A 19,233-nucleotide genomic window follows, 5' to 3' on the forward strand; every position below is an offset into this window, starting at 1 on the left:
CCCCCCCCCCCCCCCCCCTTCTCCTTCACCCAAATCCCAGCTGATGTTCTGATAGAGCTGCAAAATCTGGATCACTACAAATCAGCTGGGCTAGACAATCTGGACCCTCTCTTCCTAAAATGATCCACTGCCATTGTTGCAACCCCTATTACCAGTCTGTTCAACCTCTCTTTCGTATCATCTGAGATTCCTAAAGGTTGGAAAGTGGCTGGGGTCATCCCCCTCTTCAAAGGGGGAGACACCCTGGACCCAAACTGTTACAGACCTATATCCATCATGCCCTGCCTTTCTAAAGTCTTTGAAAGCCAAGTGAACAAACAGATCACCAACCATTTCGAATCCCACCATACCTTCTCCGCTATGCAATCCGGTTTCCGAGATGGTCACAGGTGCACCTCAGCCACGCTCAAGGTCCTAAACGATATCATAACCGCCATCGATAAAAGACAGTACTGTGCAGCCGTCACTGTGTTACAAACCTCCAAACGAGCTTCAATGCCATACAACACTCCTTCCGTGGCCTCCAACTGCTCTTAAATGCTAGTAAAACTAAATGCATGCTCTTCAACCGATCACTGCCTGCACCCGCCCGCCCAACTAGCATCACTACTCTGGGCGGTTCTGACTTAGAATATGTGGACAACTACAAATACCTAGATGTCTGGCTAGACTGTAAACTCTCCTTCCAGACTCATATTAAGCATCTCCAATCCAAAATTAAATCTAGAATCGGCTTCCTATTTCGCAACAAAGCCTCCTTTACTCAAGCTGCCAAACATACCCTCGTAAAACTGACTATCCTACCGATTCTTGACTTCGGCGATGTCATTTACAAAATAGCCTCCAACACTATACTCAGAAAATTGGAAGCAGTCTATCACAGTGCCATCCGTTTTGTCACCAAAGCCCCATATACTACCCACCACTGCGACCTGTATGCTCTCGTTGGCTGGTCCTCGCTACATATTCGTCGCCAAACCCACTGACTCCAGGTCATCTATAAGTCTTTGCTAGGTAAAGCTCCGCCTTATCTCAGCTCACTGGTCACCATAGCAACACCCAACCGTAGCAGGTGCTCCAGTAGGTATATTTCACTGGTCATCCCCAAAGCCGACACCTACTTTGGCCGCCTTTCCTTCCAGTTCTCTGCTGCCAATGACTGGAACGCATTGCAAAAGTCACTGAAGTTGGAGACTTATATCTCCCTCACTAACTTTAAGTATCAGCTGTCAGAGCAGGTTACCGATCGCTACAGATGTACACAGCCCATCTGTAAATAGCCCATCCAACTACCTACCTCATCCCATATTTGTTTTTCTGTTCTTTTGCACACCAGTATTTCTACTTGCACATCCTCATCTGCACATCTATCACTCGAGTGTTAATTGCTAAATTGTAATTACATTGCCACTATGGCCTATTTATTGCCTTACCTCCTTACTTAATTTGCACACACTGTATACAGATTTTTCTATTGTGTTATTGACTGTATGTTTGTTTATCCCATGTGTAGCTCTGTGTTGTTGTTTTTGTCGCACTGCTTTGCTTTATCTTGGCCAGGTCGCAGTTGTAAATGAGAACTTGTTCTCAACTGGCCTACCTGGTTAAATAAAGGTGAAATAAAAAAATAGTATGACAGGGCGACTTAAGAGGCTAGAGGACTAGAGAGTTCTGGAGATTAAGGAATATTGAAATTATACAATACAACATAATACTGAGTACCACTCTCCATATTTTCAAGCATAGTGGTGGCTGCATCATGTTATGGCTATGCTTGTAATCGTAAAGGACTGGGGAGTTTTTCATGATAAAAAAGAAACGGAATGGAGCTAAGCACAGGCAAAATCTTAGAGGACAACCTGGCTCAGTCTGCTTTCCACCAGACACTGTCAGATTAATTCACCTTTCAGCAGAACAGTAACCTAAAACACAATCCAGGTGTGGAAAACTTTGAGAGACATACTCAGACTCACAGCTGTAATGTCTGCCAAAGGTGCTTCTACAAAGTATTGACTCAAGGGTGTGAATACTTATGTAAATTAGATATTTATACTATATATTTTATTTCTAAAAACATGTTTCCACTTTGTCATTATGGGGTATTGTGTGTAGATGGGTGAGAAAAAACATATGTTTAATATATTTTGAATTCAACCTGTAACACAACAAAATGTGGAATAAGTCAAAGTCAATACCATTACAGAGTCACAGAGCATTGCTGAGATAGCTGAGTGTGATGCTTACCTATAGTGCAGGGCTACACAGGTATTTAGAGTTTCAAATGTTACAAGGAAATGGAGCTGGGAAATCTGTTAAGTCGCTTAATCATTGATTAACCTTCCTGAACATTCTAAATTCCCCAATTGTTTTTGCCCAGTGAATGCTTAAATGGACATGGACACCAGCAAACTACACTGGGGACATCAAGAATATAATCTTGGACAGTATCAGCTCAAGCACAGTGAGTGTGATTTCTTTCCTTTGATACCTAGTGATATTACCAACTGCCTGAAGCTATTTTAGCACAGTGGTTAGAGGTTCAAATAATTAATGTCTCTTAATACTTTATCTTTCTAAAAATTGACTGTATTGTAATACTGTACTGTAGGTTTGTAAACTTTGCAAATAGATGACCTGTCTTTTTCAAGTGTTCTGATTTGCAATGCCTTTTCTACTGAGAGTATATGAAAGAATCTCGCCACTCACGTATTAATACCACTTGAAACGAAGTGCAGCTCTTATGTAGTTTGTTTTTTACCACCTCCCACCCCAATGTCCCAAAGCACATCCTGGTCCACTTCCTGCTCTGCCAGCAGAGAGCAGTGTTTGAGAGCAAACACGGGAAAGTCCCTACCAGTCACCATCTCCACTGTAGCCTTCTACATAATCAGAAATTATAGAAGAGAAGGTGAGTCGCACAGTTAAGTGAGGTGAATCTACAACCTCTTACCGACCACTCTGAGGATGATAGTTTAGGGACTATTCCAAACTGGGTCTTTTTGGCAATCACTCATACAGTAGGACCACCAATCAGTCTTCAGGCTATTTTGGAGTCCAACCCACTGCCAGCAATCATCCAAAAAATAACGCCACCCATCCTGCCGTGGCTGTCAGGAGGTCATAGGCTGGACACACTGACAATCACACGCACCTATGAGGAGCAGCTCTTAATGGGCTTTCCTTTCAGCAGCAAAGGTATTCATGGATTGAATTCTTTTGAAAGAAATCTGATCTATCATTAGTTGAAACCTGCTCTGAATGTTACAGCAGGTCATTTGTATGGTGACCTCATATGTATACGTTTGTCATATAGCCTTTTACCACAAATAGTGAGAACTTTGCATTTGAAAATATGTAACCTATACATCTATTCAGTTTAGCATGGAGTCCAAAAGAATGCAGATTTAGTCTCAGAGAACTTATTCATTATGTGTTGTTGTTATGCAGGAATCCTCTCCAGACACACTCCTCTGGTGCTTCCCATGTATATGAAGGAGGTGCGTATTGCACTGGCAGAGGGGTCGATGAGCTGGGCCTCAGGAACATTTTATCTTTCAAGGTACACCGCAGCACTCTGCATGAAAAAAATATTGTTACATTACACCTCCCTTTGGTGAGTGACCACATACCTCACCTTAGAACGTGATGGTGGTTGACAATTTACTAAGTGTGGATCAGCAATAGCATCAGTACACCACACTACAGCAGACCCAGAGGAGTCCCACAGGGATTTGTACTCGGTCCTCTTGTAAAAACATCTGATTTCCCATATAATGTACAAGAAGACTTCTATTCAGGTTCGGTGTGAGTGTGGCACAGTTGAAGAGCCTGGGACTAAACTGGTTTACTCAATTTTAGAGAAATTGAGTTTGCCATTTAGCCATATTAATGAAGCAAAAATGTATGCAGGATGCTGCATAGGAGTCTGTCTCCTTGCATTTGAGAAATCAGAAATTAAATATGGAGGGGACCAAGTACAAATCCCTGTGGGACTCCTGTAGTGTGGTATCAGAACATACATTGTTTGTGACCTCACCATTCATTTTAGCGATGTTGTAGCACATAAATATCCTAATTGGCAAATGACAGATGTGAATGTTCAAAATAACTAAAACCTAGTCTGCCTCTGCAGATATCACCGTTTTCAATTAGAGTTGATTGAAAAGGGTCACGAATAAATGGAGGGGAAGCCAATCTACATGTACATAAGCCTGAAGATCCAGGGTGATGAAATCAACCTCTACCAGCACCTTGATTTTGAGACAACGAGCCTCCTACTTTACAGAGAAAAGCAGCAAGACCCCCACCTCTACCCCCTAAACCACAATATTTACAAATAGCTAGACACAAACTTCCACCCCTTTCTCCATCATTGGAGAACAATTCCCAGTTCTACTCTGGGGGCTCATGGCACCCACTCTTCTGCTCCTTAGCAGAGGTGACCTTTAATCTACGGATCCTGAATGTGGCACAGGTGTGCTCCAGCCTGCGACTGCTCAACTTGGGCTAGTACTGCCAGGCCTTTGAGAGGGAGAAGATTGACGGGACGTGTTGAACACAGTGGAGCCCAGCATGATGAGGAAGACCCTGGGTATGAAGTACCTGCACGTGGGAAAGCTGCTCCGCTTCTAACATGGCTGGAGGCCCTTACTTGGGTCCTTTGGAGTTGAGCAGGTTGGGTAGTAACGGATTACCTGTAATGGGGATATGCAATCAGATTATAAAAATTACAGGGGCAATCTGGGAACCAAAAAGCAATAAAGCGGTCATCCTGCCACTTTTTGGTAACCAGCTGCATACATAAAAGGACATTTTGGAAAAATGTATTGCATATTTTATGTTAGGCTAAGTACCATTTACATTAGTAATGGTTGAAGTGTCATTCAAAATAAAGGTTACTTTTGGAGTAATTCCTGCTGGGAAGCAAACATTCATCCACACAGCATGATAAAAAGCACAGGTTTCAGGCTTACTGCCTTATCCCGCTGTCACACCACAGGGCCGGTGGAGTCACAGACGTCATTGACATTTTCATTTCCATTGCCAAATCTCTCATTTCATTTACCACAACTACAGCAATTCGATACAGAAATAAATACCCACATGCTGTCCAAGAAAATAAACATAACATATGTTTTAGGGGCAACAAAAGCATGAAAAAAAAGGCTAAATGATCTAAGATATTTGCTAAAAAATATACCTCAGATACCTCATGAGTTGAAGGTAGATGGCCTGAAAAGGTGGGAACTTGGGAGAACTTTTTCAGTATGAAAATAATACATCAATAACAATCATATCATTAACCATGCCTGAGGAAAAACTCATTGTGATTGATATTTTACTTTTAAAAAACAATGTCACAGATGATAAGACAGCAAATTATTTCTGAGGAAGCCTCAGTAAACAAGGGTTCTTTAACGCCTATACAGTTAAAATCCTTGTAGAATGCTTGACTATAGTGCATGTCACAAATTTTGCATTCATTGGTGTATGTGTAACAGTTTAATTTTACGTCCGTCCCCTCGCCCCGACCCGGGCGCGAACCAGGGACCCTCTGCACACATCAACAACTGAAACCCACGAAGCATCGTTACCCATCGCTCCACAAAAGCCGCGGCCCTTGCAGAGCAAGGGGAACTACTACTTCAAGGTCTCAGAGCAAGTGACGCCACCGATTGAAAGGCTATTAGCGCGCCCCACCGCTAACTAGCTTGCCATTTCACATCCGTTACACTCACCTCCCTTTCGACCTCCTCCTTTTCCGCAGCAACCAGTGATCCGGGTCAACAGCATCAATGTAACAGTATAACTTTATGGCGTCCCCTCGCGAACCAGGGACCCTCTGCACACATCAACAACTGACACCCACGAAGCATCGTTACCCATCGCTCCACAAAAGCCGCGGCCCTTGCAGAGCAAGGGGAACTACTACTTCAAGGTCTCAGAGCAAGTGACGTCACCGATTGAAAGGCTATTAGCGCGCACCACCGCTAACTAGCTAGCCATTTCACATCCGTTACATATGTATCAGCTGATGCAAACAAATGTCCCCTTTGGGGATTAATAAAGTAGGCTACTATATTATCTGAGCTGTTTTCCATAGATGTCTAAAATCAACCAATACTGTAAACGTGCATAGGACCTGAACTAAAAAGTCATCCATGATGTCATAGAGAAAGAAGCCTCTTGCTTTAACCTGTCTAACCCCTGCTCTGGAATTAGTGTCACCTTGACAATATTCTCAGTATCTTGAGCCTTGCAGAGAGGCATAAGGACATGATGAAACATTTTAGTTTAAATTCCTGAAACTGTTCTGTTATTGGCAACACAGTATATAAACATGCATCATGAAGCATCCAGAGATGTCCATTCACAGCTCTCAAACCTTGTCCAAAACGACTTCGCTTCTCCTCAACTCCAGCACCTTGGAGAGATACCGAACAAGCTCCGCATTGGCCTGCCCATCAGTTGGCGGTGCGGCAATAGCGACACCTACTGCCACTATAGACACAACTAGGAAGGAACATATTCTACATTAGCTACGTAAAATAAATAAATAAATACAACATTTTTGGGGGGGGGTAAAAAACAACAACTAAATACTCAATTAGTCTTTACTAGCGGAGTTTATTTTGCCATTAGTGTTCCGCATACAAAAAGTGTACACCTGCAATCGCGTTCAGTTCAGATTCAGGCTTCGCGTGCACTGAAATTGGCACCACGTTGTTCTTGTCTCGAGCTACTTGCCCAGAAGACGAAGGTGTCTGCGACGGCTTCTATAGGCCTACAGTTAAATTCTGCGGAAAGGAGAGGAGCACAACATGTTTAGAACGTACAGTAATACTGTTAGTAAGTAGCCATTGGTATGCATGAAAATTATTTGAGTAAATTATCTTAACTAAACCTCTGGCTGGCTAGTAAAGCTATAGCCTACATGGTGCTTGTTTTAGGACAGCCCTACCGTTTTGGTCTTTTCGGACATTGTATGCTTTCCAGCGTATTTTCTTGCTGCAAAAGGTCCCTCAAACTGATGTGATGATGGGGACAGTCTTCGACAGAAGGTGAGAGACATGGTTTTGGATAAAGTAACGTTATCTAAAATGGAACACCTTAAATAATGGTGTCCGGGTTAAACAAAGAGAACGGGGTTGTCCGTGACAATTGAAAATACAGTGCATTCTTTGATCAATCTCCTGTAACTTCAAGGCACAGTTGGTCAAAAAATGTAAACACAGCTAACGTTGCAACACTTGTCTCATTCGGTGTCAACTCTGCGCCTTATCTGCGCATGTTTTCAAATCATGAACTGCATCAGCTGTATCAGCCTCCATTCAAGTTGCTCTTAATTATTTTGCTTGGGTTGGGTAGTTAATTTCGTGTAATTTATTTTAAAGTGCAAACTAACTAAATGGTTTCTTGTTTTTTGTAAAGACAGTCAGAATATTAATTACACAATTATCCCACATAACATATGCTTACTTGTTATGTTTAGTGTACTTCAACATGTTCTGTATCACTTAATGGGAAGAACTGAAAGGGGACCCACTGAGAAAGTGGGTGGGATATCTTAATTCAGAAGGAATAAACAGAGTTTGAACATGCTAAAACACCTTGAAATTTAAGGGTTGTGTAGTGTAGCTACATAATAACTTAATTCATAAGCCACAACACATTCATGAGCAGTACACAACACAAGCATTTATGAAATAGGCTACCTATAAACTGCTGCAGTATAATAACATACTGTGATATAACTTTAACAGAAACTTGCAGGTTCTGAAGTAAGCATTTTGTAAATGCAGTCCTTATGTGCCCCTTAAATTTCAAGGTGTTTCAGCATGTTCAAACTCTATAATGTTAACCCATCCCACCCCCCAAAAAACCTATGACTGCCTTTCCTTGCAGTTGAGTGGTTCATAATTCCTTCTGAATTAAGATATCCCACCCACTTTCTCAGTGGGTCCCCTTTCAGTTCTTCCCATTCATTCAGAAACTTCAGAGCAAGCCGCATAACACACAGAACACACACTCACACACAGAGCTGGAGCAGGAGCAGGGAGACTCTCAAATGTGTTTTATCCCTACATGAGCTACCCTGTTGCATTCGTCTCAGAAGTTGACAAAAGACATTGACAAAATAATTGTGGACCAAGTATCCAGTGAAAGTCTCATCCCTCAATGGAAAAAACTCCAAGCCAAGACACAGAGGATAATCCTTATCTATGGTAAGAAGAACTAATATTTCACCACTTTGGGATTCTATATAGTCAGATGTTAGGAAAGGCAGAAGGGTCGTTCAACCAATTCGGTGCCTTTTGAGAAATGGAACTTGGTCCCCCAAAAATGTTTGATTTAACCTAATTCAAACATTCTGTCATAAAGGCACATGTTCAAAATCGTCAAAATACATGTTTTACCATCTGAATCAACGTTGTTTCCAAGTCATTTGAATTAAATGATGTTGAACCAATGTGAAATAGATGTTGAATTGGCGTCTGTGCCCAGTGGGTATTAAGTGCCAAAGAAAGTAACAGGGTTGACAATTTCATCTTAAATCAGCCCTAAATCCCCTTGTGACAGGGGGAATGGAAGATTATTGTGCGCAACAGTGAGTGGCAATTAAATCCAAGCTTCACCAAAAAATGTAATTGCTAAAACATTTGTAGCCTGTCTATCAATGTTATGGTCGACCCGTTCAGTTTTCCAACCCAAAACACCAGAAAATGTCAAAAAAGAGGAGAACCTTCACTATGATTTGACTATTAGCTGTTCAATGTTTCTTTATTCAGATTCTCCATGTGGTCTATATTAAAGGGCACTTTTTAAAAATATATTAGGCTTTTACATTTTTTTCAAAAGGATGCAAAAGCCACCCATTTTGTGGAATGACCCAATAGCTTACATATTTACCATTTTATAAATGTTCTAGTCATAGGAAAACTGGTACATTTTCATGTCTCATCTGAGCATCTTGTTTGCTGCACGTTCCATGAATGTTATCATGAGACGTGGCATTGCAGTGGGGTTAACAGAAGGCCAGGCTGCCCACACCAAAGACAACCTGCAACCCAGGTGCTGCTTTAAGTGGAGATGCTGATGATAGCTCACCATGTCATAACTCCCCTACATAGAGACGGACATTCCACTTATTCCCCACATCATGACTAGACTTGTCTTAGTGGAGTTTTAAGGACCTAATGCATTTAGAACAGGGTTAGTCAGGCACAACATTTGTTTAAAACTTGGTTTTGAACCAAGTTAATGGTTTGATTTGATTTTGATGTTTATTTTGATCACCATTAGCTGTTCTGTTACAATCACTTCTACTCTTCCTGGTGTCCACAAACTGTGTGCTATTCAAGGGTTTTCATTGTCCTTCACTTGATCCATTAATGACAAACTGTCAATCATTTGCTTGTTTCATTTGGTTGTGACACTTTGTTGTCTTACCTATTGAAAGAGACCATGTAATTTGGTTGCCAAGATTAACAATCCTATTGTTTGACAGAAATGTACAACGTTATATGACCATCTATTCTGAAATCTTTTGTTTTTCCAGTTTCCAAAGAACCCCTTCCCTAAGACGCAAATGGAGGAAACGGTATGGAGGTTTGGACGGCAACAAATTACTGGAGCCAAATAAGGAGGAGGACATGAGAGGTAGGCTACATTGCAGGGACGTCTAATTGTGGGTATGAGACTGTTTCAGCGATGTTAACGATGTGGGTTTTTTCCCCCTGTGATTTTTGGCCTATGGGGCTTTTTATTGTGGGTGTTGCCTCAAAGTGCTATAATAAGGAGCTGAGTGGGATGGTGAAACTGAGGAAGATCTACTCTAACCAGACGTCGGTCATTAAAACAGAGCATGTGGACTGTTGTAGGGCCGACAACATGCGAGGAAAAGAAGGAGGCAAAATCAAGTCCAGATGTGTTGATGTGGATCTGGTTGTTTATCTGACAAAACAGTAAAATAATTTCCACACAAAAGTCAGTCAAAGTCCATGAGTGTATTTATTATAACTTGTCTTATTAAAGAAATGAACATGCAACAGTGTATTTAACCTTTATATGCATGCATGACTGATATTTTCACAACCCACATGTTATACAGATGGTTGTAATAGTGTTCTCAGACAGGCTACTCCTCTCTTTACCCCATTCTTGGCTCAGGGGAAATGCTGTCCGCATTCCTCTGTCTGGGATGTTCCAGTCAAACAGTATAGACATAAACTCCAGTAAACAAGATACTGGAGACAAAAACTACAAATATGTTTATTCAAAGTTTGTGTGTAGTTTTTATTGCTCACGTTTTGATGAGCAATAGCCAATGTTCCCAAACGCTGTGTTAAGATATGACATTGTACTAGATATGTCAGAATTGCTGATGTCAAACAGTATACTTGGAATGGCATTTATACTGCTCTTGTCTGTGTGGTAACATAATGAGTGTTTCACTTCTCTTCTCAAGAGTAAAACTTAAAAATAAAACCATTTAACCCTGTGTAGATTTCGATTTTATCTACTGTTGTTGGTATGTGCGGTGTGGTTAAGTTTTTTTAAAATGTTGTGGTTTGAGAGTTATTTCAGGAAGGGACTTGACCGGATGTGAAATATTGTTTAATTTTTTATTATTGTCAACTTCTGTGAGCAAGAACTTATAGTGAGTCAGGAAAATGCTGCTGTTTGTATCTTAAAGTGGACTCTGACAGTAAACAACTTTATAGTATCACATTACATTCAGGGCTGTTTGCATTTACACAATTTACACAATGCACATTTAATCATAATTTTGGGATACTATTATCATCGTCTTTGTTACAAAATTCTCCTCAACTCTTGTTGTGATAATAATAGACTATTCTGTGCTTTGTAAACTTTTTTTGGAACCCTAAAAACATGGCTAATAAGATCAACAAATGTAATTTGGATTAAACTACACATGGATTAAACTAAACACCCTTGATTTTGTCATTCATGTCCTTTTCTTTGTAATTTGTTTTGCTTTAGAAAATGACGTGATGACAGAGGCCCATGAAGAGAGGAATCCTTTGCCAGTGAAAGGGGCTGAGAGCCAGGTACGTGCTGTGTCCTGCCTGAATCTGACACACAAACAACACGCCGATATCACTATTTCACACAACACACCCCTGAGTCACCCTAATACACCCACCTCACTAGATCAAAGTGGGGGAGTTACCCACACTTTTGTCAAATAAGCCAAAGCAGCAAGATTTCTGCATTGTCAGGGTCTTATTGGAAGGTGGCCAGCTAAGGTATGGAATAAATCAAAGCAGAGGTTATTCAGAATCAAATTACAGTCTTTAATCTGAACAGTAAAATAAAGGGAGGATGAAGTGAAAAAGTACAGTAGATGGATGTTTTTTCAGCTTCTAAATAGAGTCAATGTCGGTGCAGAAGCAGAGGCCATTTAGAAACCGCAGTAGTAGTAAAAAGTAATCGCTCCATGCTTTGTCACTGCTGAAGCCCCCACACTGCCTTGGAAAGGTAACAATAAAAATGTACTTCACTAAAGAGCACCTGTGATTACTGAAAACATTAAAGGGATGTCTGGGGACAGTCAAATGAGGCTCGAAATGTCCATCCGATATGTGTGAATTTGAATATAGTAAAATGTGGATATTATATGTTGACTCACAGATTAAGACTTTGAAATTCTTACCTTGTCACAGTTTGGCATAGATAATGTCTTATAGCTTTGATTGAGGGTAAAATGGCTTATCTTGTGGCTAAACTCAAATATAACCAGTCTATAACTGCAGAATGCCACTTCCTGCTCTCTCAAAATCTGTCTGTGCATTTGTTTGTTTGTTGTTTTTCATTTCCTAAGGATACGGCTTCATCAGGGAATGTTCCATGTCCCATGCCAAGAAATTCCTTTCAGTGCCAGTCTCAGAGACCTGTCAACTTAGTGAGCCCTGGATCAACAGGTAAGGATAGTGATGAAGGTGTGAAGAGAAAAGTAGGTTTCCACTTCACATGTGAAGTGGAAGTACAAGAGACTATGCAGTTGTCTGCATTTCTTAGCATAACCCGCATAGTCAAATCCTCAAATACACAATACAGTCCATTTTATGTATCTCTTAAACTGATAGTGTCTCTAGAAAATCAAAGGTATTAATCTCACATTTGTAACCCCCACCCGAACCACCCAACCACTAACCTCATTTGTACTCTTTTGTACCTATCTCTACAGGCCTGCCATCATTAGTTAGTAATGGAGCTCTGAGGCCCCCTCTGCCCCAGGCAGAGCAGGAGAGGCCTGTCACCACATCTCCCCAGCCCTGGCTCAGTGTGGGCAGGACAGAGACCACGCAGGGACACTCAAAGAGGAGGGCGTGAGTATTTCACAAATGATCCTGTACTCTTACATTGTCTTTACCAGTTATGTTCTTATTGCTTAACCATGCCCTCCTGTGGTGGATGAAATACATTATTTTCTTCCAGGGCTGCTGATGTTCTCTTTGACAGCTTTGCCTCTGATGAGAGAGTCGGCATGAACCAGTTTTTTGAGGTAGCTAGTAATTGCTATTGCCAGAGAGACTTGAACATGAAGCAGCATCCACACAGATAAACTACAATGACAAACAAAGAAAAAAATGTATACTACATTCTCTTCCTCCATAGACAGTGTGGAGCTCAGGCCTACACAGATCCGACCCCAGAATCAAGGACTGCTACTTCCATATGAGGAAACTGCAGGATGAGGATGGAACAGTAGACAGGAACACCTTTCAGAGGTGAGGTTAGAACTGCATTGCAATCATAGTTACTGGCCGACCGTGACGTTAAAGGATGGTTCCTCCACACAGAAAAGCCCTTTTTAACACTGGTTAAGATACTATGGGTCCAATTGCAACAAAACTCACATTTACAATTTAAAACAAAACAGCATGTGCAGAGTTGGGCAAATAGAGCCTTATAGAGCAGTGATATTCAAACTTTTTCAGCGTGGACCCCATTTCCTTCGCCAGCATTTCCGGGGACTCCATTTTTTTCCCACCAGAAATTCTGCCCACCCTATCCCACCCCAAATCTAATGACACCACCTTAAAATCATTAAATTTTGATTTTCACATCAACAAATAATTTTAAATTCAATATATTTTCATCTCTTATCAAAATTAAGAAAACCAATAAATACATTTAGTCAATAAAAAATGTTTTCTTCAAATTATCTTTCTCAAAAATGTTTCTATATTGTCCCATAAAATAATCTGTACTCTTAATATTTAGTTCCCCACTTAAAAAAGTAAATAAATATATATACTCGATTTTTGTTTTATTTACCGGCCCCACTGCAATTTGCCCCTGACTTTGAATACACCCTGCTATAGATAATGGAGACGTACACTTATGTTAAAAATACATACATTAGCCCAATCATGGACAGAACCAAAATACATAATCAACTACATTAGAGAAGCTGTTAGTCAGTCCAATTAAACTGGTTGTGTTCCTTGATCACGTTATGAAAGTGACTCTGATAAACAAGGTGTTATTTGAATTTCCCCCTAAGGTGTGTTACAGGCTTTGTGTCCCTCATTCTGAAAGCTCTACAGGGAAGGTTTGTCATCCCCGACTTTGCCACCTTCACCGACGAAACTCAAAAGTTGTTCATGAAATGTAAACAGCTGTCTTCAGTCAAGGTGAGGTACAATTTCATCTGGTGTTTTGAAGCCATGCTTCAAGAATGTGCCCCAAATTACTTTAGTCATGCAATAAAATGCTACCTTTGATATTGTAGGAAATGAAAACTTCTCTTGGCGTGGGTATGTGCTAAAACAATGCCTAAACAAACTAATTGTTTGTCTCAGCAGGAGAAGGATAGTAGAGACAGTGCAAAATGGGGAGTCTCAGTCTGTACGGTTGATGGTCAGAGGTATCGTAAAACCAATGTCACTATGTTTTATGTCATCAACATCACTGGGGACTATATAGAGCAGTCCTTTTAATTTGATTAACAAGACCATCGGAGAATCCTTTTTTTGGAAGTTAATCCTCTTGTCCTGCCTTGTCTGTGGTCTTTTAGGCTGTCTTTAGGCGACTGGGCCGAATCCTGTGTTCTGGGGGAAGTATCCTGGCCTCTGGTTTATGGCATTGCAATAGACCAGCTCGGAGTGGACAACGTGCACAGATATGTGGGCATGGAAGAGTTCTCAAAATATGACTCTCCTTTCACCCTCACCAAACAAGGTACAGTAAAACACGTATCTACTTATTTCTGCTTGCAAGACTTTGGGCATTACAGCCATGGAGCCATGAAGTCCACTTAAATGCAATCCAGTAAGCAAAGTATTTTGTATTATTAGTTTATGTAACCTTTATTTAAGTATGCATGGCTTGTGATGTTAATAGAGTCCTTGGGATGCGTTTTTTAATCATGTAAAAACAAATATTTTACACAGGAGTTCCTCACAGTCCGCTCATTGAGACAGGCGCCATTATTACCACATCTTTGTTACAGGTAATATACACACACTCCCTCACCAATGGCTTTTTGCATTAAAATATAATGCCAATACATTTTCAAGTGATGTTAAATGTAATTTGATGTTTTTGTACAGTTGGCTGCCAGTCTTGGTGCAGAGGAGGAGGAAAAGTATGAATCTGTAAGTAAGGCAGAAGGCAAAAAAAATATGTTTTTAATCCTTATGTTTATGTTTACAATATATTTTTTTAAACTTTCAAGTCACAAATACTATGGTGTGACCAATGCCACCTTTATGTCATCTCCGCAGGTCTTGAATGCTGTCAAAAGACTTTGCAATAAGGAACATGCAAACTTAAACTGCACAAGGTATTTAGCAATTTATGGAATTTATTTATATATTTTACAAACAAACTAACTTGTTAACAATAGATTGATTATTACCAAAGTTTAATATCTCTCGTTCTTAGCAATTTGCTAAATTTTTGTATTGATGTCTTTTTTTGTCCCTGCTGACCTATCATGTCTGTCTGTCATACAGTTACCAGAGCTTGAGAAAGGACAGCATCAGACTTCATGCCTTATCTTTTTACCTTCAAGAAAAGAAAGTAAGTAATTTCTTCCACGTCAAACTTTTAAATACAATAATAGGTAGTAATACAAATGTTTTTTTGTGAACACTTGATAGATGTAATTCTCTATTCTTACTGTTTTAGCCCTGAAAATGTTCACTATCTTATTTTGGCAGTGCTTTCCGGAGACCGTTGACATAAATGCCACGTTGGATTTAATGCTGCAGGTAAATGTTTGACCATTTCATTTCCATAGTTAGATACTTTGATATAGATTGAAATGTTTCTGATGCATTTTTATTGTGTGTCAGTGTGCCTCCACAGAGGTCACGTGCGAATCAGGGGCAGCCATGGCAGCCTCGTTAGCCAATGGGGGGCTCTGCCCTCTGTCAGGTGACCAGGTGCTGTCGCCCTCGGCTACAAAGAGTATGCTCTCCATGATGCAAGTGGCGGGAATGAACGACTACTCCAGAATATTCAATTTTAAGGTTGGTTTGTTTGCATTCTCAAAACAATCATTGAAATTCCAGGTGGTGGGTACATCACCGGGGCCAAGCTTCCTGCCATCCAGGACCTATATACTAGGCGCTGTCAGAGGAAGGCATAAAAAATTGTCAATGACTCCAGTCACCCAAGTTATAGACTGTTCTCTCTGCTACCGCACGGCAAGCGGTACCAGAGCGCCAAGTCTAGGTCCAAAAGGCTCCTTAACAGCCTACCCCCAAGCCATAAGACCGCTGAACAATTAATCAAATGACCACCTGGACTATTTACATTGACCCCCCCCCCGACTAACCTGTACCCCGGCACTTTGACTCGGTACTGGTACCCCCTGTATATAGCCTCGTTATTGTTATTTTATTGTGTTACTTTTTGTAACAGTTTTTACTTTAGTTTATTTTGTAAATATTTTATTCACTATTTTTCTTGAACTGCATTGTTGGTTAAGGGCTTGTAAGTAAGCATTTCACTGTAAGGTCTACACCTGTTGTATTCGGTGCATGTGACAAATACAATTTGATTTGGTGCTAGGGTCTGGTGTAGTGGTAACATAAATTCCCCGGTCCCACTACTCAGTTTTTGTGCTGTATCTTTCTTTGCTGTACATTTATGTTAACTTCTGTCACGAGAGTATTAGATGAGAAAATACACTACACGTGTCATAGGCTTGAAGCAGTGAGATGAAAGAGCATTTTTGGGCAAGTAAAGCAAATTTAGCCATTCATTTAATCTCATACTTTCTTCTTGTCTTACTTATGTATTTTAATTAATGCTTTGAAACCTCTCATTGGCAGGAGCTTACCGGAACTGAGTACCGGCACCTCAAATGTTCTCCTGCTTGAGCTCCTGCACCTCTTAACAAATATTAGTTCAAAAGTATTGTGGCACTCATGCACCTAAATATAAACAGTACCGGCACCCAAAATGAGTACCGGTACCTATTTCAGTCCAAGTTAAGCACTGGTTAATGATAATCAATGTTATGTTTTGCAGACGTCTGCACCAGCCAAGTCCAGTAAATCAGGAGTTATGCTGGCAGTTGTCCCAGGAGTTCTAGGCCTGCTGTGCTGGTCACCTGACCTAGATTCCTTTGGAAACTGCTGGAAGGCTGTACACTTCTGTGAGGTTCTGAAACCATCACAACTCTCTAACAATTTCCTTTTATAGCATAATTGTGGTTTGTTCTTCCTTGCTTTTCATTGATTTATTTCATTTTGTTTGTTTTTAAGGAACTCATATCAACATTCCAGCTACACAGTTTTGACATTCGAACACCATTCAGACAGGTGCTTACATACAGGCAATGGAAAGCAGAGTCTGAGGTCAGTATTTGAGGCCATCTACACAACAACACTTTGCATCTGTAAGAGCTGTTTGAAAAAGAAAGCATGAAATGTAGCCTGTTTTTGTGGGATGGAGCTTTGGCATTTCCATCGTGAGGCAACCATGTGGCAAATTAGTTAATATACCAATTAAAAAGAGAGTTCTAAACCCCTCTGTCAATAACAGCTAGTTTTCATTTTTCCCATCTCCAGTTAGACCACTCCCAGCCAGTCCTAGCAAAGCTATTTTTGTATATTTTTTTACCATTTTAATTGAAAACAATCACAGTAAGGTAATTAATTGTTACGTATAAATTATTTGATATTGAGATAAAAATGCCTGCATTGGACCTTTTAACGATGAATCAAACTCACTGTCAAGGTCTATCCCAGGGATATTTGAGAAATGAAGTGTTTTTCTTTTTTTCTTTCTACATCCTTCTTATTTGACAGGGTTATCAGATCATGAACATCTTACTGGCTGCCTTCAAAGGTGACATACAATCCTTGCGAAGGTAGGGTTGCCCTAACTAGAATGTATTTTTCTCGCATACATTAGAACAGAATTTTTTTTAATTGATACGCCATGAGACACTGTATTTTTAAAAGCATTATAATCTTCTAAATGTACACACTTGATCATCTGTTTCTTGCCAGGTACTTCCTGTCTGGGGCTGACGTGAATGCCGTGGACTACGACGGGAGGTCCGCTCTGCATGTGGCTGCCTCCGAGGGTCACTCTGAGGTCATCCGGTTCCTGGTGGAGAACACAGGCACCAACTACTCCCTCAAGGACAGGTAAAAACTAAGAAGGCTGCATCTCAATAGTTCAATTGCTACCTCCCTATGTCTTCTGCCGTGAGCTGAAAAGGCAGGACAGGTGAAAGCTAGAGTGCTACACGATGGACCTATACTAGGAATCTGGTTTTACCTGTCCAGTTCTTTCACCAGTGCAGATGAGGGAAAGGACACGAGGAGTGAAAGCTCCCATAGGCTATTGAGGCTTTAAGTTTATACAGCAGACTTATAACCTCACACTTTTGTGGCATGTTCTCTTGACAGATGGGGTAACACACCCATGCAGGAGGCTATGAGACACAGCCATGGACCTGCAGCCCAACTACTCAAGAAATATGAAGAGCAGCCAGTGACTCCGTGAGCAGTAAAGGCACATACAGGATCAACGGTTGGCGCTAAACAGAAGTTTGTCTCTCAATTATTTTCCAATACATGTGGAAATGTGTTGTAATTCCTATACGTTAATAAACTTTCTATGATGTAAAACAGCTGCAGCCTTTAGGGTGTTTTGTTTTCCTTTTTCCTGGTAGTTAATTTATGTAATTGGTTGACTAGATAATCCACATTAATTCGTTTTAATCGTTGAATATACAGTAGCAGCCTATAGGCCTACCTTTTTATAGGCTAATTAGGCCACCTGACATGCACCACAAATAGCATATTTTGTAAAACAATTAAATGTACTTATAGGCTTTAACAGTAATTTTGTTCCACTTGATTTTTTTGTGTAAATGTTACTGCTTTGTTATATGCCTTATGCAACGTAAACGTCGGCACTTTAATGTACATCAACCAGAAGCTCTCAACCAATCGTGTTCGAGGACTCAACAGACCTCGTGAAGTGATTTAGCGCATTGATACATTGCGACGATGGAGACGGACTGGAGGGCAATCTGGACGCAATGTAGCTAACCAACGGGTCAACTATTAGAGCACGGTTGGCATCCCATTATTTCTTTCCATATATTATTTAGACCTTTTGATTCTTGAAGGATGTCGGTAGTGTTGATAAAACGTTCACTGGAGACAGGAGAACAAGTGGAGACATAGGACGAGGTGGATATTTGTATAATAAGGCCGTTTTATTCAAGTGTAAAGATATCAGGCAAAAGCGTGCACGGCCCCTTTCTGTCTGATTCTTATGGAATCGTCGGAGAAGAGGGCGCTCTAAACAGTACATTCAGATTATATAGGCAACTAGCAAAGTAGGTTGATCTTGTCGTCTGGCCTTCCGATTGGTCGATCTGGGTCGTGGGTTGTCCTGTCCGGGCCTGATGTCGACATTCCATTGGCTCTTCCCACAGTCCTTTGTCTTGTGCTCCAACCTTGAGTTGTGTGTGTCTGTGATTGTCATGGGGGAGGGGAGTTGTGTGTGTGTCGATGGTTGTCGTCTAATGAGACCAGCATATGTCCAAGAGAAAGAGGGGTTGTGTGCATGTTGTGTCAAATATAGCTAATGTTGAGAAGTTGTTAAAACAAGTTACCAATATCTAATACAATTTCTTACAAATCCCCCTCTTCACGTCTTATAGACGTGAATAAACTAGTTAAAATTTGTCAGAAGACAAATTTTGATTCCCCCTCTTCACGT

At 40.7% G+C, this 19,233-nt stretch overlaps 1 protein-coding gene and 1 long non-coding RNA gene across 3 annotated transcripts; both read left to right on the forward strand.

Annotated features, from left to right (window-relative positions):
• The first annotated feature begins 2,102 nt into the window (after positions 1 to 2,102).
• On the forward strand, positions 2,103 to 4,910 carry LOC120066740. Of its 2 annotated transcripts, XR_005478791.1 has the most exons (4): positions 2,103 to 2,461; positions 2,784 to 2,908; positions 3,448 to 3,559; positions 4,133 to 4,910. It is a non-coding gene; the product is annotated as an uncharacterized LOC120066740 (long non-coding RNA). The 2 variants fall into 2 exon arrangements; XR_005478792.1 differs by lacking the exon at positions 2,784 to 2,908.
• Positions 4,911 to 6,435: 1,525 nt separating this feature from the next.
• glsl (glutaminase like) lies at positions 6,436 to 18,121 on the forward strand. Its single transcript, XM_039017730.1, has 21 exons — positions 6,436 to 7,061; positions 9,560 to 9,660; positions 11,008 to 11,075; positions 11,849 to 11,948; positions 12,215 to 12,356; positions 12,466 to 12,532; positions 12,646 to 12,758; positions 13,538 to 13,667; positions 13,836 to 13,900; positions 14,051 to 14,214; positions 14,427 to 14,485; positions 14,586 to 14,630; positions 14,760 to 14,818; positions 14,991 to 15,057; positions 15,198 to 15,248; positions 15,333 to 15,509; positions 16,516 to 16,647; positions 16,752 to 16,844; positions 17,298 to 17,359; positions 17,502 to 17,642; positions 17,907 to 18,121. Exons 1-21 carry the CDS (start codon positions 7,036 to 7,038, stop codon positions 18,001 to 18,003), a joined length of 1,959 nt encoding a protein of 652 aa, XP_038873658.1. The 5' UTR covers positions 6,436 to 7,035; the 3' UTR covers positions 18,004 to 18,121.
• The last annotated feature ends 1,112 nt before the right edge of the window (positions 18,122 to 19,233 follow it).

This window comes from Salvelinus namaycush, chromosome 21 (genome assembly GCF_016432855.1).
Source record: "Salvelinus namaycush isolate Seneca chromosome 21, SaNama_1.0, whole genome shotgun sequence".
Taxonomy (NCBI): domain Eukaryota; kingdom Metazoa; phylum Chordata; class Actinopteri; order Salmoniformes; family Salmonidae; genus Salvelinus; species Salvelinus namaycush.